The sequence below is a fragment of the Copadichromis virginalis genome, linkage group LG6 (genome assembly GCF_057382275.1).
Source record: "Copadichromis virginalis isolate Kocher_CV1m ecotype Utaka linkage group LG6, C_Virginalis_male_GT1.1, whole genome shotgun sequence".
In the NCBI taxonomy this organism is placed as follows: domain Eukaryota; kingdom Metazoa; phylum Chordata; class Actinopteri; order Cichliformes; family Cichlidae; genus Copadichromis; species Copadichromis virginalis.
This window is the reverse complement of record NC_140623.1, coordinates 12,774,407-12,801,954: the sequence shown is the minus strand read 5'-3', so window position 1 is coordinate 12,801,954 and position 27,548 is coordinate 12,774,407. Positions and strand designations below refer to the sequence as shown.

The 27,548-nt window shown below is 39.2% G+C and overlaps 1 protein-coding gene across 3 annotated transcripts; it reads left to right on the top strand.

The window, feature by feature from the left end:
- The first annotated feature begins 184 nt into the window (after positions 1–184).
- On the top strand, positions 185–27,548 carry LOC146707392 (hsp90 co-chaperone Cdc37-like). Of its 3 annotated transcripts, none has more exons than XM_085458730.1 (8): positions 185–452; positions 16,874–17,170; positions 17,251–17,356; positions 25,291–25,406; positions 25,492–25,614; positions 25,700–25,882; positions 27,075–27,146; positions 27,265–27,548. In XM_085458730.1, exons 1-8 carry the CDS (start codon positions 345–347, stop codon positions 27,367–27,369), a joined length of 1,110 nt encoding a protein of 369 aa, XP_085314856.1. In that variant the 5' UTR covers positions 185–344; the 3' UTR covers positions 27,370–27,548. The 3 variants fall into 3 exon arrangements, with proteins under 3 accessions (XP_085314856.1, XP_085314854.1, XP_085314855.1); XM_085458728.1 differs by having other exon boundaries at positions 436–501; XM_085458729.1 differs by lacking the exon at positions 185–452 and adding an exon at positions 14,436–14,953.

Here is a 27,548-nt window from a genome sequence, read left to right as displayed (position 1 = left end):
CACGTTTCAATAAATCATTGCATCTATTTATCATTAATATATAAAATATAAATATGTGTAGTTCAGGTCTCTTGCGCAGCCCTGTAGTTTATAAATAATATATTATAACAATGTAAGCACACCCCCTTTAATCCAACCCTAAGTAAACGCTACACTTTCAACAAGCGCTTCTTGATGACGTAAGTGGCTGCATTGCGCCTGGCGTTGTCCTTGGATACGGGATTTCTCCTCTTAGCTTGTTTCGCTAAGAAGATTGGACTCCGTCTTTGCTCGCTTGGCTGATGTTTTGTCGGTGTAGGCTCACAGAAGTTGCCTCTTAGTATAACTGATAGGAGTGGGACAGCATGAGCGGTATCGACTACAGCGTGTGGGACCACATCTACGTGTCAGACGATGAAGATGTCACGTGCCCGTTCGTGGACACTCCGAGCTTGTTCAGAATGAGACACCGGGTCAGCAGTGACAGTAGTGCTAGCCGTGAAGTTTGGAGTGCTACACCTGGTTAGTCTTCCCACTAGTAAACCTGTAGTAGCAAACCGAGAGGGAGTAGACAGTTTGAGCAGCCGGTGTTACTTATGTGTAAATATACAGCGGATATACGCAATTCGGCTGCAGGATTATTTTAAGCCTTTAGTTTCCTAAAGGCAGCCACCGGTCCGGTGATGAGTCACCGATAGAGAAAGAAAAAGCAACGCTGTGTGTGAGATAGTGAGGTAATTCTGTAAAGTTTTGGGGGGTTTCCATATACTTTGCTGTTGGGTAACATCAGGTTATTTTAAAAGGGGAAATTACTTGAAATCCTTTAGCATCTGAAACATGGTAAACAACAAGGCATTTGAAGGAAGAAGGCAAAAAAAAAAATACTAAAAGAGGAAGACAGCTCTTAAAGAGAAGTCCACTGCCAAATTAACAACAACAAAAAATGTTTCCAAAGTCAAAAAAAGAACCACTAGAAGAAATTAAAAGTTTACTTTAAATGATCAAAACATACAAATGAAACCTGCAGTGTCATTTAACAGGAAATGTAACATGTAGCATGTAAAGATCTGCTCCTGATCTCCAAAGTAATAATAGGCTTTCCTGGAGCTTTCAGTCCCCTCCTACACTCTGCTTGATGAGCTTTTCCTGAGCTTTCTAATGCACTCTCAGAGTCTTCATCTCTTTAATGGTAAACACATTAAAAGTATGCTCATCTAAAATGTGTATTGTACACTGAAGAGATGTCACATGTTTAATGTTCGACAGCAGTTTTTCTTCTCTGATTTTCATTTTAAGTTTGAAACGCATGCCAGGATTTTGAGAAGAAAATTAATCTAAATGACATTGTTAGAAGGTAAAAAGGAGTTTGTGTAAGTAAGATTAAAGTGCGTTTGCTACAGTAACACTGTTGGTCAGACTGTGTCTGTCTGTGGAAACTGGCTCTGATAAGCTTATCTCATTGTTACCGTAGAAAGTGAAAGGTTCTAGAGAAACTTTCATTTCAGTATTTCCCTGGCTTCTGTTGCCTATTGTGTCACCTGTTTGTTTTTTTAACACTTTACAGTTTGAAACATAAAAACTTTCCAGGATAACGGGAAAGTTTTTACATTAACACCACTGTGTTTGAAATGTTAACTGTGGAGAAGAAAATTCCAGTTAGATTTTTTGAACTGTGCGACTGTATAAATGTGACCACATCATGTAAACTCACTCATGCACTTACACAGTGTCAATAAAGCTCCCAAAAGTCAAGGCAAGAATTTGTTCAGAGACTGTTGAACTCAGACTCCAGTTGGAGTTCAATGACCTTGTTTTCCCGTCTGCACTGCAAACACATTTAAAACTAAAAGAGGCCAAAGGGCTGTGAAACAAGCTCTGAGGTCTCATGATTGCGGTTATTTGTCACCTTGTTGGTCGCTCTGTAGATTTCATTCTTCTGTGTAAGCTGAGCCAATCATGTGCTACCTTTTTCAGTCAGGAAGGAACATGTCATGGAGACACATGAGATATGTGAAAAAAAAAATGGCAACACAGCTTCTGTAAATAGAACATTTCAGCAGTCAGTGCACTCTGTGCTGCTGTTTATTAGTGTGAATGCTTGAAAAGCATTCACAGTATTGTTCTTCGAATCTTTATTAGTGTGAATGCTTGAAAAGCATTCACAGTATTGTTATTCGAATCTTTATTAGTGTGAATGCTTGAAAAGCATTCACAGTATTGTTATTCTAATCTTTATTAGTGTGAATGCTTGAAAAGCATTCACAGTATTGTTCTTCTAATCTTTATTCTATTTTATTTATTATTCTGTATTCCGTACGTTTTTTGTAATCTATCTCCTTCAAAACCGTTCAACTTAGAAAAACCATTCAAACACCGTTAGATTCCTATTCTTTTGGACATGACTGCTTCTATTTTTCTCATTTCTAACATTTATATTTTTAATTTTATTCAACTTTATTTAACAAAAATTTATAATGTATTTCAATGGAGAGACCCTTCAAATTCTCATTCAAATTCCTCCTCTTTAAACTGTATCTACTTCAACATACGTTCACATAGAGCCTCCATTCAAACTTTAAAACGAAGACAAGACATTCAACTATTCAACTTGTATTTATCTTTTCAATATCTATTATACTTTTTCTTCAGTTCCAGTTTAAGTTTCATGATGTTTTTTCAGCCGTTTCAGAGTTTATAATGGGTGTGTATGGGACGGAATGTTGGGGCTAGAGTGAGACAGCTCAACTGCTAGAGTGAGAGGAGCAAAAAAATTAATCTTAAAATCTTTTTTAAAACTGCTGCTGTGTCCGCAGCGTTTGCTCTACAGGTATGATTTTACCCTCAAATCGTAGCCATCGCTGTCCTCTTTCATCCAATGTGTTTACTATTGTACTAGGTGTTATGGTTCTTTCATAAATGTCACCAATGCACAGCCTCCTCCCTCCAACTCTTCCATAGACTCTAATGTTAAAATGGCTCAGAAGGTTCGTTTGAAAATCAGAAGAGCATGGTGTCTTTCCACTGTCACCACGTCCATATAATAAACTCCACAGACATGAAAACTGAGAATTTGGTAGACTAGACATTGCTGTCGCTCACAGTGAAAGAATTTTGTCAATACGACTTTTACTTTTCATTTGGGAACGATTTGTTTCGGCCTGACTTTTCTGTTCATTTTAAGCAGCAAAAGTGAGGCGCATGTCTGTGTCCGTGTGTATGGAGCCCTTGGGTGCAGTCACTATAGCAACCAGGCTCACACCTGCCTGCTTAACGAGCTCTGCCTGCCACTGTACCAAGATTCATCTTAAGCACTTCTCTTTCAACTGCTGCTGTGTCCACAGTGTTACAGCCATCATTTTACCCTCAAATTGTCGCTATTATTGTTCTCTTTCCAACACCGTATATTTCAAAGCTCAGGCATTTAAACTTTTTAAACTGTGTGGATCAAAGTGGAGGGATCACATTTGAGTCATTCAGTGATTCAAAGAATATGACCTTTTAATATTCATTCAGATGTTTTCTGACTCTAAATGTTCTTTTCTCATTTCTTAGGGTTTTCTAATTTACAATTAAAACATTTTCAGTTTTTTTCCAACTCCTTCTTCTGTGTAACCTTCAGCTTTTAGCAGTTCAGCACCTTTGTTTTCAGGTTAAATTCGTTTTTTTTTTTTTGTTTTTTTTTAATCTCATTCAATATTTTTAACTCAAAATTCAGTAATTAATTCATTTCAGTGCATACATTCAGATTCAAGCATTCACACTGCAGTTTCTTCAGAAAATGCACTTTCTAGTTAGTGTGAATGCTTGAAAAGCATTCACAGTATTGTTATTCTAATCTTTATTATTATTATTATTATTATATTTTATCTATTCCGTACGTTTTTTGTAATCCTATAACTTCAAAACCGTTCAACTTAGAAAAACCATTCAAACACCGTTAGATTCCTATTCTTTTGGACAACACTGCTTCTATTTTTCATATTTTTAACATTTATATTTTTAATTTTATTCAACTTTATTCAACAAAAATTTATAATGTATTTCAATGGGGAGACCCTTCAAATCCTCATTCAGCTTACTCATTTTTAAACTCTTACTACTTCCACATACATTGACATAGAGCCACCATTCAAACTTTAAAACGAAGACAAGACATTCAACTATTCAACTTGTATTTATCTTTTCAATATCTATTATACTTTTTCTTCAGTTCCAGTTTAAGTTTCATGATGTTTTTTCACCCGTTTCAGAGTTTATAATGGGTGTGTATGGGACGGAATATTGGGGCTAGAGTGAGGCATCTCAACTGTTAGAGTGAGAGGAGCAAAAAAATTAATCTTAAAATCTTTTTTAAAACTGCTGCTGTGTCCGCAGCGTTTGCTCTACAGGTATGATTTTACCCTCAAAACGTAGCCATGGCTGTCCTCTTTCATCCAATGTGTTTACTATTGTATTAGGTGTTATGGTTCTTTCATAAATGTCACCAATGCACAGCCTCCTCCCTCCAACTCTTCCATAGACTCTAATGTTAAAATGGCTCAGAAGGTTCGTTTGAAAATCAGAAGAGCATGGTGTCTTTCCACTGTCACCACGTCCATATAATAAGCTCCACAGGCATGAAAACTGAGAATTAGGTAGACTAGACATTGCTGTCGCTCACGGTGAAAGAATTTTGTCAATACGACTTTTACTTTTCATTTGGGAGCGATTTGTTTCGGCCTGACTTTTCTGTTCATTTTAAGCAGCAAAAGTGAGGCGCATGTCTGTGTACGTGTGTATGGAGCCATTGGGTGCGGTCACTATAGCAACCAGGCTCACACCTGCCTGCTTAACGAGCTCTCTCTCTCACTCTGCCAAGATTCATCTTAAACACTTCTCTTTCAACTGCTGCTGTGTCCACAGTGTTAAAGCCATCATTTTACCCTCAAAACGTCGCCATCGTTGTTCTTTTTCCAACATCTTGTCTTTCAAAGCTCAGAGATGTAAACTTTTTAAACTGTGTGGGTCCAAGTGGAGGGATCACATTTTAGTCATTCAGTGATTCAAAGAATATGACCTTTTAATATTTTTTCAGATGTTTTCTGACTCTAAATGTTCTTTTCTCATTTCTTAGGTTTTTCTAATTTACAATTAAAACATTTTCAGCTTTTTTCCAACTTCTTCTTCTGTGTAACCTTCAGCTTTTAGCAGTTCAGCACTTTTGTTTTCAGGTTAAATTCGGGTTTATTTTTTTTTATCTCATTCAAGATTTTTAACTTAAATTCAGTAATTAATTCATTTCAGTGCATACATTCAGATTCAAGCATTCACACTGCAGTTTCTTCAGAAAATGCACTTTCTAGTTATTATTATTATTATATATTCCGTACGTTTTTTGGCATCTCACTCCTTCAAAACCGTTCAACTTAGAAAAACCATTCAAACACCGTTAGATTCCTATTCTTTTGGACAACACTGCTTCTATTTTTCATATTTTTAACATTTATATTTTTAATTTTATTCAACTTTATTGAACAAAAATTTATAATGTATTTCAATGGGGAGACCCTTCAAATCCTCATTCAACTTACTCATTTTTAAACTCTTACTACTTCCACATACATTGACATAGAGCCACCATTCAAACTTTAAAACGAAGACAAGACATTCAACTATTCAACTTGTATTTATCTTTTCAATATCTATTATACTTTTTCTTCAGTTCCAGTTTAAGTTTCATGATGTTTTTTCACCCGTTTCAGAGTTTATAATGGGTGTGTATGGGACGGAATGTTGGGGCTAGAGTGAGGCAGCTCAACTGCTAGAGTGAGAGGAGCAAAAAAATTAATCTTAAAATCTTTTTTAAAACTGCTGCTGTGTCCGCAGCGTTTGCTCTACAGGTATGATTTTACCCTCAAAACGTAGCCATCGCTGTCCTCTTTCATCCAATGTGTTTACTGTTGTCCTAGGTGTTATGGTTCTTTCGTAAATGTCACCAATGCACAGCCTCCTCCCTCCAACTCTTCCATAGACTCTAATGTTAAAATGGCTCAGAAGGTTCGTTTGAAAATCAGAAGAGCATGGTGTCTTTCCACTGTCACCACGTCCATATAATAAACTCCACAGGCATGAAAACTGAGAATTCAGTAGACTAGAAGCTGCTGTCGCTCACGGTGAAAGAATTTTGTCAATACGACTTTTACTTTTCATTTGGGAACGATTTGTTTCGGCCTGACTTTTCTGTTCATTTTAAGCAGCAAAAGTGAGGCGCATGTCTGTGTACGTGTGTATGGAGCCATTGGGTGCGGTCACTATAGCAACCAGGCTCACACCTGCCTGCTTAACGAGCTCTGCCTGCCACTGCACCAAGATTCATCTTAAGCACTTCTCTTTCAACTGCTGCTGTGTCCACAGTGTTACAGCCATCATTTTACCCTCAAATTGTCGCCATTATTGTTCTCTTTCCAACACCGTATCTTTCAAAGCTCAGGCATTTAAACTTTTTAAACTGTGTGGATCAAAGTGGAGGGATCACATTTGAGTCATTCAGTGATTCAAAGAATATGACCTTTTAATATTCATTCAGATGTTTTCTTCCTCTAAATGTTCTTTTCTCATTTCTTAGGGTTTTCTAATTTACATTTAAAACATTTTCAGTTTTTTTCCAACTCCTTCTTCTGTGTAACCTTCAGCTTTTAGCAGTTCAGCACCTTTGTTTTCAGGTTAAATTCGGGTTTTTTTTGTTTTTTTTTAATCTCATTCAATATTTTTAACTCAAAATTCAGCAATTAATTCATTTCAGTGCATACATTCAGATTCAAGCATTCACACTGCAGTTTCTTCAGAAAATGCACTTTCTAGTTATTAGTGTGAATGCTTGAAAAGCATTCACAGTATTGTTATTCGAATCTTTATTATTATTATATATTCCGTACGTTTTTTGGCATCTAACTCCTTCAAAACCGTTCAACTTAGAAAAACCATTCAAACACCGTTAGATTCCTATTCTTTTGGACATGACTGCTTCTATTTTTCTCATTTTTAACATTTATATTTTTAATTTTATTCAACTTTATTCAACAAAAATTTATAATGTATTTCAATGGGGAGACCCTTCAAATTCTCATTCAACTTACTCATTTTTAAACTCTTACTACTTCCACATACATTGACATAGAGCCACCATTCAAACTTTAAAACGAAGACAAGACATTCAACTATTCAACTTGTATTTATCTTTTCAATATCTATTATACTTTTTCTTCAGTTCCAGTTTAAGTTTCATGATGTTTTTTCACCCGTTTCAGAGTTTATAATGGGTGTGTATGGGACGGAATGTTGGGGCTAGAGTGAGGCAGCTCAACTGCTAGAGTGAGAGGAGCAAAAAAATTAATCTTAAAATCTTTTTTAAAACTGCTGCTGTGTCCGCAGCGTTTGCTCTACAGGTATGATTTTACCCTCAAAACGTAGCCATCGCTGTCCTCTTTCATCCAATGTGTTTACTATTGTCCTAGGTGTTATGGTTCTTTCGTAAATGTCACCAATGCACAGCCTCCTCCCTCCAACTCTTCCATAGACTCTAATGTTAAAATGGCTCAGAAGGTTCGTTTGAAAATCAGAAGAGCATGGTGTCTTTCCACTGTCACCACGTCCATATAATAAACTCCACAGGCATGAAAACTGAGAATTCAGTAGACTAGACATTGCTGTCACTCACGGTGAAAGAATTTTGTCAATACGACTTTTACTTTTCATTTGGGAACGATTTGTTTCGGCCTGACTTTTCTGTTCATTTTAAGCAGCAAAAGTGAGGCGCATGTCTGTGTACGTGTGTATGGAGCCATTGGGTGCGGTCACTATAGCAACCAGGCTCACACCTGCCTGCTTAACGAGCTCTGCCTGCCACTGTACCAAGATTCATCTTAAGCACTTCTCTTTCAACTGCTGCTGTGTCCACAGTGTTACAGCCATCATTTTACCCTCAAATTGTCGCCATTATTGTTCTCTTTCCAACATCTTGTCTTTCAAAGCTCAAACATTTAAACTTTTTAAACTGTGTGGATCCAAGTGGAGGGATCACATTTTAGTCATTCAGTGATTCAAAGAATATGACCTTTTAATATTCTTTCAGATGTTTTCTGACTCTAAATGTTCTTTTCTAATTTACAATTAAAACATTTTCAGCTTTTTTCCAACTTCTTCTTCTGTGTAACCTTCAGCTTTTAGCAGTTCAGCACTTTTGTTTTCAGGTTAAATTCGGGTTTTTTTTTTAATCTCATTCAAAATTTTTAACTTAAATTCAGTAATTATTTCATTTCAATGCATACATTCAGATTCAAGCATTCACACTGCAGTTTCTTCAGAAAATGCACTTTCTAGTTATTATTAGTGTGAATGCTTGAAAAGCATTCACAGTATTGTTCTTCAAATCTTTATTATTATTCCATATTCCGTACGTTTTTTGGCATCTAACTCCTTCAAAACCGTTCAACTTAGAAAAACCATTCAAACATCGTTAGATTCCTATTATTTTGGACATGACTGCTTCTATTTTTCTCATTTTTAACATTTATATTTTTAATTTTATTCAACTTTATTCAACAAAAATTTCCCATGTATTTCAATGGGGAGACCCTTCAAATTCTCATTCAACTTACTCATTTTTAAACTCTTACTACTTCCACATACATTGACATAGAGCCACCATTCAAACTTTAAAACGAAGACAAGACATTCAACTATTCAACTTGTATTTATCTTTTCAATATCTATTATACTTTTTCTTCAGTTCCAGTTTAAGTTTCATGATGTTTTTTCACCCGTTTCAGAGTTTATAATGGGTGTGTATGGGACGGAATGTTGGGGCTAGAGTGAGGCAGCTCAACTGCTAGAGTGAGAGGAGCAAAAAAATTAATCTTAAAATCTTTTTTAAAACTGCTGCTGTGTCCGCAGCGTTTGCTCTACAGGTATGATTTTACCCTCAAAACGTAGCCATGGCTGTCCTCTTTCATCCAATGTGTTTACTATTGTCCTAGGTGTTATGGTTCTTTCGTAAATGTCACCAATGCACAGCCTCCTCCCTCCAACTCTTCCATAGACTCTAATGTTAAAATGGCTCAGAAGGTTCGTTTGAAAATCAGAAGAGCATGGTGTCTTTCCACTGTCACCACGTCCATATAATAAACTCCACAGGCATGAAAACTGAGAATTCAGTAGACTAGACATTGCTGTCACTCACGGTGAAAGAATTTTGTCAATACGACTTTTACTTTTCATTTGGGAACGATTTGTTTCGGCCTGACTTTTCTGTTCATTTTAAGCAGCAAAAGTGAGGCGCATGTCTGTGTACGTGTGTATGGAGCCATTGGGTGCGGTCACTATAGCAACCAGGCTCACACCTGCCTGCTTAACGAGCTCTGCCTGCCACTGTACCAAGATTCATCTTAAGCACTTCTCTTTCAACTGCTGCTGTGTCCACAGTGTTACAGCCATCATTTTACCCTCAAATTGTCGCCATTATTGTTCTCTTTCCAACACCGTATCTTTCAAAGCTCAGGCATTTAAACTTTTTAAACTGTGTGGATCAAAGTGGAGGGATCACATTTGAGTCATTCAGTGATTCAAAGAATATGACCTTTTAATATTCATTCAGATGTTTTCTGACTCTAAATGTTCTTTTCTCATTTCTTAGGGTTTTCTAATTTACATTTAAAACATTTTCAGTTTTTTTCCAACTCCTTCTTCTGTGTAACCTTCAGCTTTTAGCAGTTCAGCACCTTTGTTTTCAGGTTAAATTCGGTTTTTTTTGTTTTTTTTTAATCTCATTCAATATTTTTAACTCAAAATTCAGCAATTAATTCATTTCAGTGCATACATTCAGATTCAAGCATTCACACTGCAGTTTCTTCAGAAAATGCACTTTCTAGTTAGTGTGAATGCTTGAAAAGCATTCACAGTATTGTTATTCTAATCTTTATTATTATTATTATATTTTATTTTTCCGTACGTTTTTTGAAAGCCTACTCCTTCAAAACCGTTCAACTTAGAAAAACCATTCAAACACCGTTAGATTCCTATTCTTTTGGACAACATTGCTTCTATTTTTCTCATTTTTAACATTTATATTTTTAATTTTATTCAACTTTTTTCAACAAAAATTTCCCATGTATTTCAATGGGGAGACCCTTCAAATTCTCATTCAACTTACTCATTTTTAAACTCTTACTACTTCAACATACGTTCACATAGAGCCACCATTCAAACTTTAAAACGAAGACAAGACATTCAACTATTCAACTTGTATTTATCTTTTCAATATCTATTATACTTTTTCTTCAGTTCCAGTTTAAGTTTCATGATGTTTTTTCACCCGTTTCAGAGTTTATAATGGGTGTGTATGGGACGGAATGTTGGGGCTAGAGTGAGGCAGCTCAACTGCTAGAGTGAGAGGAGCAAAAAAATTAATCTTAAAATCTTTTTTAAAACTGCTGCTGTGTCCGCAGCGTTTGCTCTACAGGTATGATTTTACCCTCAAAACGTAGCCATGGCTGTCCTCTTTCATCCAATGTGTTTACTATTGTCCTAGGTGTTATGGTTCTTTCATAAATGTCACCAATGCACAGCCTCCTCCCTCCAACTCTTCCATAGACTCTAATGTTAAAATGGCTCAGAAGGTTGGTTTGAAAATCAGAAGAGCATGGTGTCTTTACACTGTCACCACGTCCATATAATAAGCTCCACAGGCATGAAAACTGAGAATTAGGTAGACTAGACATGGCTGTCGCTCACGGTGAAAGAATTTTGTCAGTACGACATGTACTTTTCATTTGGGAGCGATTTGTTTCGGCCTGACTTTTCTGTTCATTTTAAGCAGCAAAAGTGAGGTGCATGTCTGTGTCGTGTGTATGGAGCCATTGGGTGCGGTCACTATAGCAACCAGGCTCACACCTGCCTGCTTAACGAGCTCTGCCTGCCACTCTGCCAAGATTCATCTTAAACACTTCTCTTTCAACTGCTGCTGTGTCCACAGTGTTAAAGCCATCATTTTACCCTCAAAACGTCGCCATCGTTGTTCTCTTTCCAACATCTTGTCTTTCAAAGCTCAGACATTTAAACTTTTTAAACTGTGTGGATCCAAGTGGAGGGATCACATTTTAGTCATTCAGTGATTCAAAGAATATGACCTTTTAATATTCTTTCAGATGTTTTCTGACTCTAAATGTTCTTTTCTCATTTCTTAGGTTTTTCTAATTTACAATTAAAACATTTTCAGCTTTTTTCCAACTTCTTCTTCTGTGTAACCTTCAGCTTTTAGCAGTTCAGCACTTTTGTTTTCAGGTTAAATTCGGGTTTTTTTTTTAATCTCATTCAAAATTTTTAACTTAAATTCAGTAATTATTTCATTTCAATGCATACATTCAGATTCAAGCATTCACACTGCAGTTTCTTCAGAAAATGCACTTTCTAGTTATTATTATTATATATTCCGTACGTTTTTTGGCATCTCACTCCTTCAAAACCGCTCAACTTAGAAAAACCATTCAAACACCGTTAGATTCCTATTCTTTTGGACATGAATGCTTCTACTTTTCTCATTTTTAACATTTATATTTTTAATTTTATTCAACTTTATTTAACAAAAATTTATAATGTATTTCAATGGAGAGACCCTTCAAATTCTCATTCAACTTACTCATTTTTAAACTCTTACTACTTCCACATACATTGACATAGAGCCACCATTCAAACTTTAAAACGAAGACAAGACATTCAACTATTCAACTTGTATTTATCTTTTCAATATCTATTATACTTTTTCTTCAGTTCCAGTTTAAGTTTCATGATGTTTTTTCACCCGTTTCAGAGTTTATAATGGGTGTGTATGGGACGGAATGTTGGGGCTAGAGTGAGACAGCTCAACTGCTAGAGTGAGAGGAGCAAAAAAATTAATCTTAAAATCTTTTTTAAAACTGCTGCTGTGTCCGCAGCGTTTGCTCTACAGGTATGATTTTACCCTCAAAACGTAGCCATGGCTGTCCTCTTTCATCCAATGTGTTTACTATTGTCCTAGGTGTTATGGTTCTTTCATAAATGTCACCAATGCACAGCCTCCTCCCTCCAACTCTTCCATAGACTCTAATGTTAAAATGGCTCAGAAGGTTCGTTTGAAAATCAGAAGAGCATGGTGTCTTTCCACTGTCACCACGTCCATATAATAAGCTCCACAGGCATGAAAACTGAGAATTAGGTAGACTAGACATTGCTGTCGCTCACGGTGAAAGAATTTCGTCAATACGACTTTTACTTTTCATTTGGGAACGATTTGTTTCGGCCTGACTTTTCTGTTCATTTTAAGCAGCAAAAGTGAGGCGCATGTCTGTGTACGTGTGTATGGAGCCATTGGGTGCGGTCACTATAGCAACCAGGCTCACACCTGCCTGCTTAACGAGCTCTGCCTGCCACTGTACCAAGATTCATCTTAAGCACTTCTCTTTCAACTGCTGCTGTGTCCACAGTGTTACAGCCATCATTTTACCCTCAAATTGTCGCCATTATTGTTCTCTTTCCAACACCGTATCTTTCAAAGCTCAGGCATTTAAACTTTTTAAACTGTGTGGATCAAAGTGGAGGGATCACATTTGAGTCATTCAGTGATTCAAAGAATATGACCTTTTAATATTCATTCAGATGTTTTCTGACTCTAAATGTTCTTTTCTCATTTCTTAGGGTTTTCTAATTTACATTTAAAACATTTTCAGTTTTTTTCCAACTCCTTCTTCTGTGTAACCTTCAGCTTTTAGCAGTTCAGCACCTTTGTTTTCAGGTTAAATTCTTTTTTTTTTTTGTTTTTTTTTAATCTCATTCAATATTTTTAACTCAAAATTCAGCAATTAATTCATTTCAGTGCATACATTCAGATTCAAGCATTCACACTGCAGTTTCTTCAGAAAATGCACTTTCTAGTTATTATTCCATATTCCGTACGTTTTTTGGCATCTAACTCCTTCAAAACCGTTCAACTTAGAAAAACCATTCAAACATCGTTAGATTCCTATTATTTTGGACATGACTGCTTCTATTTTTCTCATTTTTAACATTTATATTTTTAATTTTATTCAACTTTATTCAACAAAAATTTCCCATGTATTTCAATGGGGAGACCCTTCAAATTCTCATTCAACTTACTCATTTTTAAACTCTTACTACTTCCACATACATTGACATAGAGCCACCATTCAAACTTTAAAACGAAGACAAGACATTCAACTATTCAACTTGTATTTATCTTTTCAATATCTATTATACTTTTTCTTCAGTTCCAGTTTAAGTTTCATGATGTTTTTTCACCCGTTTCAAAATTTATAATGGGTGTGTATGGGACGGAATGTTGGGGCTAGAGTGAGACAGCTCAACTGCTAGAGTGAGAGGAGCAAAAAAATTAATCTTAAAATCTTTTTTAAAACTGCTGCTGTGTCTGCAGCGTTTGCTCTACAGGTATGATTTTACCCTCAAAACGTAGCCATGGCTGTCCTCTTTCATCCAATGTGTTTACTATTGTACTAGGTGTTATGGTTCTTTCATAAATGTCACCAATGCACAGCCTCCTCCCTCCAACTCTTCCATAGACTCTAATGTTAAAATGGCTCAGAAGGTTCGTTTGAAAATCAGAAGAGCATGGTGTCTTTCCACTGTCACCACGTCCATATAATAAACTCCACAGACATGAAAACTGAGAATTTGGTAGACTAGACATTGCTGTCGCTCACAGTGAAAGAATTTTGTCAATACGACTTTTACTTTTCATTTGGGAACGATTTGTTTCGGCCTGACTTTTCTGTTCATTTTAAGCAGCAAAAGTGAGGCGCATGTCTGTGTCCGTGTGTATGGAGCCACTGGGTGCAGTCACTATAGCAACCAGGCTCACACCTGCCTGCTTAACGAGCTCTCTCTGCCACTCTGCCAAGATTCATCTTAAACACTTCTCTTTCAACTGCTGCTGTGTCCACAGTGTTAAAGCCATCATTTTACCCTCAAAACGTCGCCATCGTTGTTCTTTTTCCAACATCTTGTCTTTCAAAGCTCAGAGATATAAACTTTTTAAACTGTGTGGGTCCAAGTGGAGGGATCACATTTTAGTCATTCAGTGATTCAAAGAATATGACCTTTTAATATTCATTCAGATGTTTTCTGACTCTAAATGTTCTTTTCTCATTTCTTAGGTTTTTCTAATTTACAATTAAAACATTTTCAGCTTTTTTCCAACTTCTTCTTCTGTGTAACCTTCAGCTTTTAGCAGTTCAGCACTTTTGTTTTCAGGTTAAATTCGGACTTTTTTTTATCTCATTCAATATTTTTAACTCAAAATTCAGCAATTAATTCATTTCAGTGCATACATTCAGATTCAAGCATTCACACTGCAGTTTCTTCAGAAAATGCACTTTCTAGTTTTTAATGTCACTGCTTGCGCTGCCAAAAAAAAAAAACCCAAGCACATGCAGTTCATCTGTAAGGTTTGGGCTGCAGTACAACCTTGTACTAAAGTACCACTCAACAGGTTTCCATAGATATTATGTTCTGTTGGACACGAGTTACCATGGTGATAAAGCTTGGTTGAAGAGCACCACCTTCGACACAATAACAACTTTGGAGGTGGGGTGCCCCCGGCCTCTCGGCCTGGGGCTCGGTCACTCAGGCACAGCTGGCTGCCGGCGGAGCTCACGGGCGCGTCACTGCAACTCCCCCTGGCTTCTGCTCCGCGGCTGCTGAATGAGCTCTCATCTGGGACTCTCCTTAGCTCTTACTAGAACAGTGGCGCGGCTGCCCCTCTGTGGGTCTTCCTTGGTCTCTTGTGTTCTGGGGGCCTCTGGATGTCTGGAGTTTTGATCTCCTCCATACCTGCTTGATACCATAGAGGACAGGGCTGTGGCTCCCCACACTCTCTAGCAGATCATTACATGGAGAAACCTTTGGAATGCAAGCATGCTGATCCACACAGGTATGCACACAGGTGTACACATGGGTATTCACAGATGCGGACTACAGCTTTCTTGGCTGCTGCCTCAAAGCACATTGTGCGCTGTCTATCTTGCGTGCTGCACAATATCGTTTATTATTTAGTAACTATTGATATCTATGACTAGCTAGTTTATTGTGATGGTGCTTTTTTTTTTATTTTATTATTATGTTGCTCTTTGTTGTTTGCTGTCTCCCCTGTTTTTTTTGTTTTTTTTCCTCTCTTCCCCCCCTTCTCACCGTCTCTTCTCCCCTTTGGTTTTCTTTCTTCCTCTCCCCCTCTTTCTTTCATTCTTTCCCCCTGTCCTATTAAAAAAAAAAAAAAAAAAAAAAAAAGGATGACAAAGGATGAACTGAAGCTCCGCCATCACGTGATGTCACATGCTGCTGTTTCTGATGTCACTTAAAACAAAACAAAAAAAACAAAAAAACAAAAAAAAACAAACAATAACAACTCTTAACGGTAGATTCACACAGGGAGAAATAAAACAAAATAATGTGATGCTATAAATATATCCAGCTGTTTCTATGTGCAGTGTTGAGCAAAAGTCTGAATCTGTGCCTTTGTTCTATTCAGGTATGCTTTTACTGCACTGGCAGTGTTTTTGAGATCAGTGTCGTGGTGAAAAATGAAGCCGATAGCTGAACTGCAAATGAGTGAAAAAGCAGTTAGTGTCCTAAGAAAATCCTTTAAACCTTTAAGAAATCCTGAAGAGCTATTACTCAAGACCACTTTTAAAAAGGACAAGAAACTCTGGCCCCTGGAAGCAAAACATAAAGAAAAGAGTAGTAGCCCAGCACTTTTTTCACTGTTCTTTTAAGCCTGTTATTAGCACACAGTACCTTTAATATAACAGTCAACAACAAATCATCAGTGCATACACACAAGCACTACAGATATCACGTTAGATATACTAAAAAGAAACGTGTCAAAGCCAAAACTGTAGCAACCAAAGCATGGCCGTGTCATCTCAATGATATTCTTTTTGGCAGCGGTCAGTCAAAGAGCATACAAACATGCTCGTTTGCTCTTCTTTTTAAATGCAGTCGTGCGCTACCAGAAGTACCAGATATTATTCTTGACCACTTCACCACCAGAAGTGGTCAAGAATAATATAATCTATAATCTATTATAACACAGCTCAGTCTTTCTTTTTTGTGGCTCAGAGAAAATATTGTGAGGCAACTTAAACTTATTGACCTTTGATCTTTCTCCTACATCAGGTATTGATTTTTTCTGTAGTTTTTAAATTCATTAAAATTCTTTAAAACTACAGAAAAGCAGTACCTGATGCAGGGAACTGCATTTGTACTTTTTTCCTATTATGCCATCTTTAAAGTGGGCCTGCAAAGCCCTTTTTCAGCTTCAGCTTTTTATTCTTAGACTTTGGAAGACTAGCTTGACATGATTCATAGATTAAAAATTTTCTCATTGACCATAAACAGCACCTCACTGCGTCCACTTCCTTGCTTTAAAGTCAGATTTCATCTGATTGGCTGCACCATTAAAAGCAGAAGGTTTAAATAGCTGGTGGGTGGGGCTTATGGTCTCACTGCCAAACCTACATGCCCTAGGTAACCATATTAGGATATCATTTGTCTTTGATAACAAACAGTCTGAAGTATAGTAAAAAACTGCCAGAGATTGAGCGATTAAAGGCGTGTCAGCTCTCTGGGTTACATACACTCACAGTGGGCCAACATTAAATTTGACACATTAAACAGGATACTTCTTATTTAAATATACTTATTGTATGTTTTCTCCCTACACAGTGTCCATATAGCTCTTGTCTTGGTGTCCCTGTTTCACTTTTAAATCACTTGTGCTTTCAGCTCGGTCTCTGCCTCATGCTTATTTTACTTTTGTCTCTTTGCTCCCGTCCACTCGGGACCTCCACAACAGAGCCGGCTGGAGAAAATGGTAGAGTTTCAGCAGAGAGGGGAAGACCTGGAAACCAGCTTTGCAGAATGCAGGAGGCCATTAGAGGAAGCCCAGGGACGACTTGCATACCTAGAAGAAAGAATGAGGGAAGGAGGTGAGGATAAGGAGAGGGAGGCTGAGCTGAAAAAAGTCCAGACAGAAATAAAGAAACTGAAACAGGATGAGAAGTCCTTTGAGAAATTGCTAGAAGAACACCAAAAAGAAGAGAAGAAGCTGCCCTGGAATGTAGACAATATCAGCAAGGATGGTTTCAGCAAGGTAACGCAGGCCATCTGGGCCGCAGGATTTGTCAACTTTTCAGTTTCCTGATTTACATGTTGTCTTATCTTACTTTGCAGAGTGTGCTGAATTTTAAGCCTTTATCAAAGGAGGAAACTGGGGAGGAAAAGGTGGGGAACCACAAGAACTTTCTGAGGAAGTATGGGAAAGAAATCAAACTCTTTGGTAAGTGAGCTGGTTGTGTTTGTTGTGTTTCCCCCTATACTCCCACACAATGTTCTGCCTCACTACTTCCCTTATCTCGCTCTCTTCCACTGCTCTCCTCCTCCACCCGGTGGAAAATACGTGTCATTCGGAGTCTACAAATACATTTTTACTCATTGTCCCAGAGGTTTCAAAGACACTAAATTTATCATGGGCTCTGGACAGTCCTGTAGCTACAAGTTGTTAAATGTGTTGTAACGTGCAGTTTCTACTGATTGATAGCTCCATGTTCATAAGGTGCATGTTCATAAGAAACACTGAATGAGTGAGCTTCTTTACAGTGACAAAAAAGGGGATGGTTTACTGGTCTGGCCCACTTAAGATCACAGAGAGCCGGATGTGACCTGCTCTAAACCGACACAGCTTTTACTTGCAGTTTACTAACAGGATATAACCAATAAAATTTTTTTTTTTTTTTTTTTTTGTGTCCCGTTTGGATCTTTAGCCATCAGAATTGTTGTCTTAAGGCCAAGAAAGATGCCAAGCGGATTTATTTTACCAAGTGGATCATCATGGCCTTGCCATATTGGTCCATTTGATTGACCTTTATTAGAATTATGTATTTATTTTATATTCAGTTGCTACAAACGGGACAGGACAGGGAGAAGGAATGAAAGAAAGAGAGGGAGAGAAAGAAAACCAAAGGGGAGAAGAGACGGTGAGAAGGGGGGGAAGAAAAAAAAACAAAAAAACAAAACACCTCGGTCACCTGTATGGAGAAAAAAACAGAAGAGAAAGCAAACAACAAAGAGCAACATAGTAAAAAAAAACGGCACCATCACAATAAACTAGCTAGCAGTAGATATCAGTAGATACTAAATAATAAACGATATTGTGCAGCACGCAAGATAGACAGCGCACAATGTGCTTTGAGGCAGCAGCCAAGAAAGCTGTAGTCCGCGTCTGTGAATACCCGTGTGTACGCCTGTGTGCATACCTGTGTGGATCAGCATGCTTGTATTCCAAAGGTTTCTCCATGTAACGATCTGCTAGGGAGTGTGGGGGGGCCACAGCCCCGTCCTCCAGGGTATGAAGCAGGTATGGAGGAGATCAAAACTCCAGACATCCAGAGGCCCCCAGAACACAAGAGACCAAGGAAGACCAACAGAGGGGCAGCCGCGCCACTGTCCCAGAAAGAGCTGAGGAGAGTCCCAGATGAGGGCTCACTCAGCAGCCGCGGAGCAGAAGCCAGGGGGAGTTGCAGTGACGCGCCCGTGAGCTCCGCCGGCAGCCAGCTGTGCCTGAGTGACCGAGCCCCAGGCCGAGAGGCCGGGGGCACCCCACCTCCGAAGTGACCCGAGCGAGCCCCAGGCTCCAGGCCCCGATAAGCGGCCGTCAAGGAGTGAGCCGGTGTGTACCCGGACGCCCACCCCCACACACAAAGAACCACTAACGCACCGATGTCTGAGGGAGTCCGCCACTGGCAGGGGAAGTGGTGGTGGGTGGAGATAGGCCTCCAAACCTTGGAGGGCCTGAGATGTCCCCAGAGAGGTGGCGTCTGATACCCAACCTGACATATAGACACAGACATACAGGCACACACAGATACAAACATCCATTCCCACCCTCATGCTCTCATATGCACTTACTGCACCCAGACCCAGGTGGTGTTACCCTTTTCCCTGCGGTGGGGAGAGGCAGACCGCCCCGACTCCGCAGCAGCAGGGAGGCCCCACACTCCAGACCGCAGTCGGACGGCCAACTCCTCCTAGCCCCCCCGCTCCAGCAGGCCGCAGAGAACGGGGGTGTGAGAAGACTCCAAACCTCCCTCCGCCCGCTCATTGTAGTGTTGATGCATGTGTGTTCTAAGGTGCAATTAAAACCCAGGAGGGCATGGAGCTACCTGCCAGAGAGCAGCAGGTAAGCGCATGGTCCCTCCTGCTAGCCCTCAATGTCTACGTGTATTTAAAATTGAGAGGTGGGCAACGACGCCAGGGGTGAGGTGTACACCCTGATGGTAATTTGGACTCCGTGTATCGTGCCCACCCCCAAGATCCTATATGTATGTGTAATGAGAGTGTGAGTAATGTGAATGTCTAAGTTGTGGGATAAAATTGAGGCAGAGGCAGCCAGAAGGGGACAGGGGGGGGGGTAGCCTCCTCTGCACCCTGGTGACATACCCCTACTCCAAGGTCCTGCATGTGTGGGTGGTTGTGGTGCAGCGGGAAGGGGGAGGCAGCTGGAGATGGGGAGGGAAGGAAGGGAGGGGCAGGTGACCCCTCCCTGGGGCCAGCTCCCCCGCTGACCCCAGTAGGCACTCCCATACTCCGCGACCCGCCAGGGAAAGGGGGCCCAGGCCCATCCAGACCGGGGCCCAGCGCAGCAGCGACCCCCGGCCCCACCACAGAGAAAACTGCACCCACCCCACCATCCACTCATCTTCCAGACTACATGAGACAATAGACGCCCAGGCTGAGATCTTCCTCCACCTCTCCTGTATCTCCCCCTCCTGCAGAGAGTTCCTGAGGAGAGGAAAGCTCCTGCAAGGTGTGACAATCTCCCCCACCAGTTGAAGAGCCCCCCAGGTGGCTCGACGCACCGGCGGCACCCTGCGCCAGGGATGGGCCCCCATGCACCCACCTGCCCACAACACCGGCAACACACAAACCAGGACCCAAGGCCCCGAGGCCCGGCCAGGGCCCCAGCCCAGAGACGGAGCGCCCCCAGAACCTCACGCCCATCCCGGACCCACCCAGGGGCAGCCAGGCTACCAGGTCAGTAACCCACGTCCGTCAGCACAGACCCTCCCCTAGCCCCGCTGCACGCAGCCACGAGGAAACAGTCACCCGAGAGCCAAAAGAGCCCCCAACCGGAAATGACCGCTACCCCGGGTTGAGCCCCCCAAGGAAGATGCCTCCGGGGAACCCCCCGACGCCCTAAGCTTGTCCCTACCCCCACACCAATCACAACAGTGAAGGCGGGACCAAACTATGACCCCCCACCCCCACTAGGTGATGGAGCTGATCAAAGGAGCCCAGAACAATTGATCTGATGTGGTGGCAGAGGCTGTGTCAAGACTAATGTAATCTAATAGATAATTTCTATATTGGTTAGAATTAAGATTATTTTTATTTTTCCAGTTCATGAGGACTGTTTTCTTGGCTATGCATAGGGCAGTGGAAACCATATGGGCGATATTCTTATCTGAAGTGACATTATCTAATTGTCCGGTGAATTGGTTTGGCAGTGTAAGCAGTTGTTGGTAGACGTAAAGCCCATCTTCAGTTCAGTTCAGTTCAGTTCATTTTTATTTCAAACATTTCAAACATGTGCCTTCACAATCATTACAAAATATCATTCCATTATTTGTTTGAAAAGGAGTAGGCTGAAGTATTTACTTATTTGTCCCTACCCCCTCAAGTTTTACCTCTCATTCATTTAATTTTTTTTTTGTCTTAAATTAAACAAACAACATATGAAACATATAAACATATGAAGTAAAACAAAACATAACATACATAAATCAAAAACAAGAAATTAGCAAGCCCCATCTTGAACATCCGATGACCTGTATAGTGCACTCTATGTAGTATTTTGTATTGTATTAATTGTAGACTGGGATTTTTAATCAATTTAAAGGTTTTTAAGCATACCTGAGACCAGAAGTTTTGGTCTAAGCTGACTGATAAATCTGCTTCCCACTTTGCAATAGGAAGGGATATTGATTCATCTAATTTAGAAAGTGTTCTGTATATTTTAGATAATAATTTGGGGGATTTAAGAGTAAGGAAATGTGCCGCACTTGGTGGTGTTTGTAATTCAACTTGACTGAGGTTAAATTTCTTTTTTACTATGGATTTAATTTGTTGATATTCTAAAAATCTTTTCTTGTTGATCCCATATTGTGCAACTAGTCTGTCAAATGGAATAAATTCTGTTCCCTCTAATATATGTTCTAAGTATTTAATTCCTTTACAACTCCATTCTGGGAAATTAATCATATTATTGTTTTGTAATATGTCAGGGTTATTCCAGATAGGTGTACGTTTGCATGGGATTAATGAAGACGCCGTCAATTTTAGAAACTCCCACCATGCTGTCAGAGAGAAGCTGATGTTGATACTTTTAAAGCATTCATGTCTTTTGATGTTTGAGCTAATAAATAGTAGGTCTGAAATCTCTAGATCCTTGCATAGTGCCTGTTCAACATCTAGCCAGGGCTCATCTAAGAAGGTATGTTTTGACCATTCTGAGATGAACTGAAGCCTGTTGGCTAAGAAGTATTGGTGAAAATTAGGCAGATCTAATCCTCCTCTATCCTTGGTTCTTTGTAGCGTTTTTAAGCTGATACGCGGGGGTTTATCTTTCCAAAGGAATTTGGAAATATATGAATCCAGAGATCTGAACCAATCTTGTGATGGTTTGTTAGGGATCATCAAAAATAAGTAATTTATTTTTGGCAAGATCATCATTTTTATAGTGGCGACCCTTCCCATGAGTGATATGGGTAAAGATTTCCATCTAGTCAGATCGCCTTCTACTTTCTTTAGAAGTTGGATGTGGTTTAATTTAGTTAAGTCTGAAAGCTTAGGAGAAACATTAATACCTAAATATTTAATATTTCCGGATTGCAGTGGGGCAGGAGCAGTTAATGGGGAGAACTGTAGATTTTGGCCAGTTAATTGAATAATCTGAAACTCTTGAAAACCAGTTTATTAGAGTAATTACCTCAGAGAGGTTGGTTTGTGTGTTTTGCAGAAAAAGCAACACATCATCCGCATAGAGACTGATTTTATGTTCTATGTTCTTACATTTTATGCCCTTAATTGTTGTAGCCTGTCTAAATGCTGCTGCTAGAGGTTCGATAAAAATTGCAAAAAGTGAAGGGGAGAGTGGGCATCCCTGTCTGGTGCCCCTCAGGAGACAGAAGCTGGAGGATGTCTGGTCATTTGTTCTGATACGAGCTGTTGGGGAATTGTATAATATTCTTATCCAGTTTATGAAAGAGTTTCCAAAACCAAATTTGTGTAAAGTTGCGAATAAAAATTTCCAGTTAACTCTGTCAAATGCTTTTTCTGCATCTAGAGATAATATTATGGTTTCGATGTTTTTATTGTATGAGTAGTCAATTAAATTAAGTAATCTACGAGTGTTTGTTGAGGAGTGCCGACCTTTTATGAAACCAGTTTGGTCAGGATGAATTAAGAGGGGGGTTATTTTCTCTAATCTCTTTGAGAGAGCTTTGCAGATTATTTTAAGGTCTACATTTAAAAGAGAAACTGGACGATAGCTTGAGGGAAATAAAGGGTCTTTGCCTGGTTTTAGCAGGAGACTAATGTTGGCAGAATTCATATTTGGTGGTAGTCTGCCATTTTCCTCGATTTCCTGCAACATGCCGTGGAATACTGGTGCCAGAATTGTCCAGAATTCTTTGTAGAATTCTGCAGGGAAGCCGTCTGGACCTGGAGCCTTATTATTGGGCATACTTATCAGGGCTTCCTGGAGTTCACTTGGCGTCAGTGGCGAATCCAGTTCCATTGCTTGACTGTCTAGTAATTTTGGAAGAGTTACGTTGTCAAGAAACAGATCAATTTCATTTTTAGATGGGTTTATTTGTGGTGAGTATAAAGTTTCATAGAAATCCCTAAAAATGTTGTTTATTCTTCCAGGGTCATATATTGTGTTCCCCGATAAATCTTTAGCAGCACATATAGTTGTTTTTTCTTTATTTATTTTTAACTGGTTAGCTAGAAATCGACCTGATTTGTTACTGTGTTCAAAATTCTGCAAGCGAAGTCTTTGTATAAGGAATTGTGTTTTTTTATTAATAGTTTCATTTAATTCTAATTTTGTCTTGCGTATTTTGTTCAATGTTTCCTGATCTTGGTCGCACGCGTAGGCTTCTTCTAGTGATTTGATGGTTTTTTCTAATTCCTGAATATTTTTGTTTTCTTCTTTCTTTTTGTGTGATGAGAAAGAAATTATTTTAGCTCTCATCACAGCTTTCCCTGCTTCCCATAGAACAGAAGCAGATATTCCGGGAGTGTCATTAAAGTCTAAATATGAAGTCCATTCCTTTTTAAAATATTTAATAAAGTCTTCATCTTTAAGCAATGATGTATTAAATCTCCAGTTTTTACTTGGCGTAGTATTATTCTTGTGCATTAGTGTTAAAGATACAGGAGCATGATCGCTGACAGCTATAGGATGAATCTCAGTGTCTGAAATGTCACACAGCAGTGAGCTGCTGACCAGAAAATAATCCAGACGAGAGTAAGAGTGATGAACATGCGAGAAAAAAGTATATTCCTTACTGTTGGGGTGAAGGGAGCGCCATGCATCGCGAAGGCCAAAGTCGCTCATATACTGTTTGATTATATTTGTGGATTGACAATTGCGCTGAGTTCCTGTTGTGTTGAGCCTATCCATGTCTTCATTTAGTCCAAGGTTGAGGTCACCGCCAAGAATGAGTGTGCAATCGAGGTGTTCAGAGAGTGTACTAAAAAATCCGTGGAAGAATGAGGGTTCATCAACATTTGGACCATATATACTTTCAATACATAGTTTTTTGTTCAATATTGATAGATTAATAATTAGAAATCTACCCTCTGGATCTATAACTGTATCGAGTACTGTAAAATTAACATTTTTATGTATTAAAATTGCTACTCCCCGTTGTCTAGAATTATAACAGGCTGCAAACACGTTAGGAAACTCAGGTGTTTGAAGTTAGTTTAAACCTGTGACAGGTCTGTGAGTTTCTTGTAATAAAACAACATCTGCCTGTAGTTTTTTAAGCTGGTTAAATATCTTTAACCTCTTTCCTCTTTCCAATTAAATTTTTTTAAGTGTGGATTTCCTGTTTGTAAAATTATGCTTGGAGTGACATTAACAGGACCACACCCAGTAAAATATATCCTGAAGGGACTTCCACTCGCTCAGATTGCCTGCTGATTAAATGCCTTCAGCTTTTGTGTGCCAGAGTTCTTCTGAAACTAAACAAACTGGGGAGGGGTCATGGAGAAGGAGGGTGTTGGGTCTGTGTTTCCACAAGCCCCGCTAATTCTAGAGAATTTCTTTCATCATAGTTAAAACAATGTACAAATGGTAAACATAAAAATGACAATCATTTAACAATTCACTCTAACAGAGGGAGTATGTTTTTAACTGCGTCACATAGAAACGGATAAAGAGTAAAATTTAGTGTCCACACACTTTCTTAAAAAGATTCCCCTTTTCCTATCTTAGAAGCTGTCGATTTTTACGACTTATCTTATCAGCCCATATTAATGTTAATAATTATTATTGTTGTCACAGACTTAATGGAGTTCCCCTTAAAATGGGTTGTGTAAGCAGTCAAATATTTCTAAAAAAGGGATGAGTTGAGTACCAAGAACAGCAGTGATTTCGCAACTGGAGCCAGTATTTCAGTAACTGAAAGCAAAGGACTTACAAAGTGTTCGCTTTGTAAGTCCTTATACACACTGTTATACACAGTATACACTGTTACTGTAGTGGGTATTCATAATAAACATGGACAAAGTTTCAAACAATGAAGTTAGCATAGGAAAAAAAGCTCAGGCTTTACGCTGCTCTGAACATTTTTCATACTCTTGCTCCTGATGTCACTGGCAGCGGATATCCCAATACTGTTTATTAAGAGCACAATAGTGGCTGTGTGAGCAGAAGAAATAACCAGCTGCTATGTTTATGAGAGCAGCTATTCAAAAGGAAGCTGGCTAAAATAAAGGGGAAAGAGCATTTTAATGGTGGTGACAGTGGGTGAGAAGAATTTTCCTGAGAACTGACAAAGCAATGAAAAGAAGTCCAAGATCTCATTTTGTAAGATCTAAAAATATTGAAGCTGATCTCTATTTCCATTCTTTTTTCAATCATATAACTTCTGGAGATGTGCTTGTGCTCAGCATAATGCTCAATACGATGGCGTCTTCCAGGGATGCTGCGGCGCTGGGATGACAGTCAGCAGTATCTGTCAGACCACCCGCACCTGGTGTGCGAAGAGACTGCTAATTACCTTGCTGTCATCTGTATCGAGTATGAGATAGATGAGGTGAGTGCAGTGAGGAGCGTGTGAGTGCGTGTTGAGGTTGAAATTCAGGCAGGTAGAGCCTTCAAAACTCTCAATATGCTTGCAGAAACACGCCCTGATGGAGCAGGTGGCCCACCAAGCCATCGTCATGCAGTTCATCTTGGATTTGGCTCGGACGCTGAAAGTTGACCCAAGAGGCTGCTTCAGACAGTTCTTCTCAAAGATCAAGGTATGCTACTTAAACATGCCTTACTGTGCAGTCGCTATGCTCAAGAGAATTCAGTCATTGTCATATGCGTGCATGTCCATGTCAGACTCTAGATAAGTCGTACCAAGATGCATTTGAGCATGAGCTGGAGATGCTAAAGGAGCGGGTCCGCAGTTCTGCACAGACTCGTATGGAGAATGCTGTGAAAGAGTTGGAGGAGGAGGAAATACAGAAGAGACTGGGCCCAGGTTGTTTGGACCCTGTAGAGGTCTATGAATCGCTACCAAAGGTAGGCCATACATGCAGACACACTCTGGAGAGAGTTTTGGAACAGCAGTTTTTCATGCAAACTTCCCGCCCCCAGTCTCTTTCCTTGCTCTCTGTTTTCGTATCCCAGAGTTTGTAGCACACTCTCTTTGTTTTTCAGAATAATTCATGGGGCGTGTTTAGAAAGTCAAAGGTTCCTACACACACTGTAAGCTTCTGCAACATTTTATGCAATCGCACACTGCAGCTAAACACCTCACTGTCTTGTTGTTAAATTGCCTCAACTTTTAAACATTGTTAAAGTGTCCTAACTGTACACAGTAGCTCAGACGCTTTGTTTTGGTATACCAGGTGAAGCTAAAAGCCCAGAAAAGTCAAAACTACAAATTAGCTCAGAGAAGCTGTAATTATCCAGTGAGGAGTGGCTAGGAAGTGGAAGAAGAAATAACAGGCTTTTGAAGGATGGACGATGCAGTCTTCTTAAACGTAGATATATTTAGAGAATATAGCTTCTCCTTAACTATTTAAAATTTAACACATTCACACAACAAAGACGAGCTCCTCCATGCTACACTTGACACATGCTAACCCTGTTGTAGTCATAAAGTAAAGGCCTAATTATCCATGCAGTTTATGTTTTTTATAGATAATTACAGTCCTGTTGTTGGAATATTCTTCTCTTACTCGTTTTGTTTTTTGTTCTTTTTAAATCAAACAGACTTCAGCATTAAACCTAACCTTGATAAGTGATTCTACTTTGAACTCACACAACATTATATAATGTTATTCGGGGGGACTTAGTTGGTAATCTTAACTTGCATGTATTGTTCCGGCGTTCTCATTGGATGGATTGTTTATGCACCTTTACTTTAGCTTCACTGACGTTGTGTTTCACAGCCAAGGTTTCTTTTCAAAGACTGAAAGGTCATTAAAAGTCCCTCTCATCTCATGCCATAAAAAAGAAAAGCCTTGTTACTTTGATAATCGTGTAGTTTGTGCAAGTGATCGTGTTGCCATTTGGATAATCAGGTGAGTCGGTAGAATAAAGGTCAGCAGAGTGGACTCCACCTGTCAGACGTGTGTGCAGTGCAAGGTAAACACTAGCAGGTTTACATATGTGCTTCAAATAAGTTACGCTAACGTTTCCTTCTGTTCAAGAAAGCAAGTTCATATTAATATAAAAGGAGAAGAGTGATGAATTTATTGTCTCATAGGAGGTAAAGAGGAGCTTTCATGAGAAGAACATTCAGATGCTGCAAGAAGCTATGAGCAAGCTGGACCCTGAGGTGTGTGTGTGTCTCTGCCTAAAATAATTTATAGTCATTAAAAGCGGCCTGATCAGAAAGTTTCTGTGTTTGTTCTTGCTGTCTCAAACTGTTGTCACCATGTTTTTTCTGTCTATAGGAAGGAAAATACCACCTGAAGAGGTGTATTGACTCTGGATTGTGGGTCCCTGATTCCAGAGGGGATGAGGATGGGGAGGAAGATGGGGACCAGGAAGAGGATTAATAATACTTTATTATAAACCTAGTCAGTGTACCGACTGTGTGTTGTTATATAAGTGTTGTTTCTGGCTGCTTAGTTTTTAAATGTCTCCATGTTAAACTAAATCTAGTCAATTAACTGCATATACATATACTGTGAAATGTGCATTGTATATTTTTTAATAAAGGAGTATTTGAAGGTTA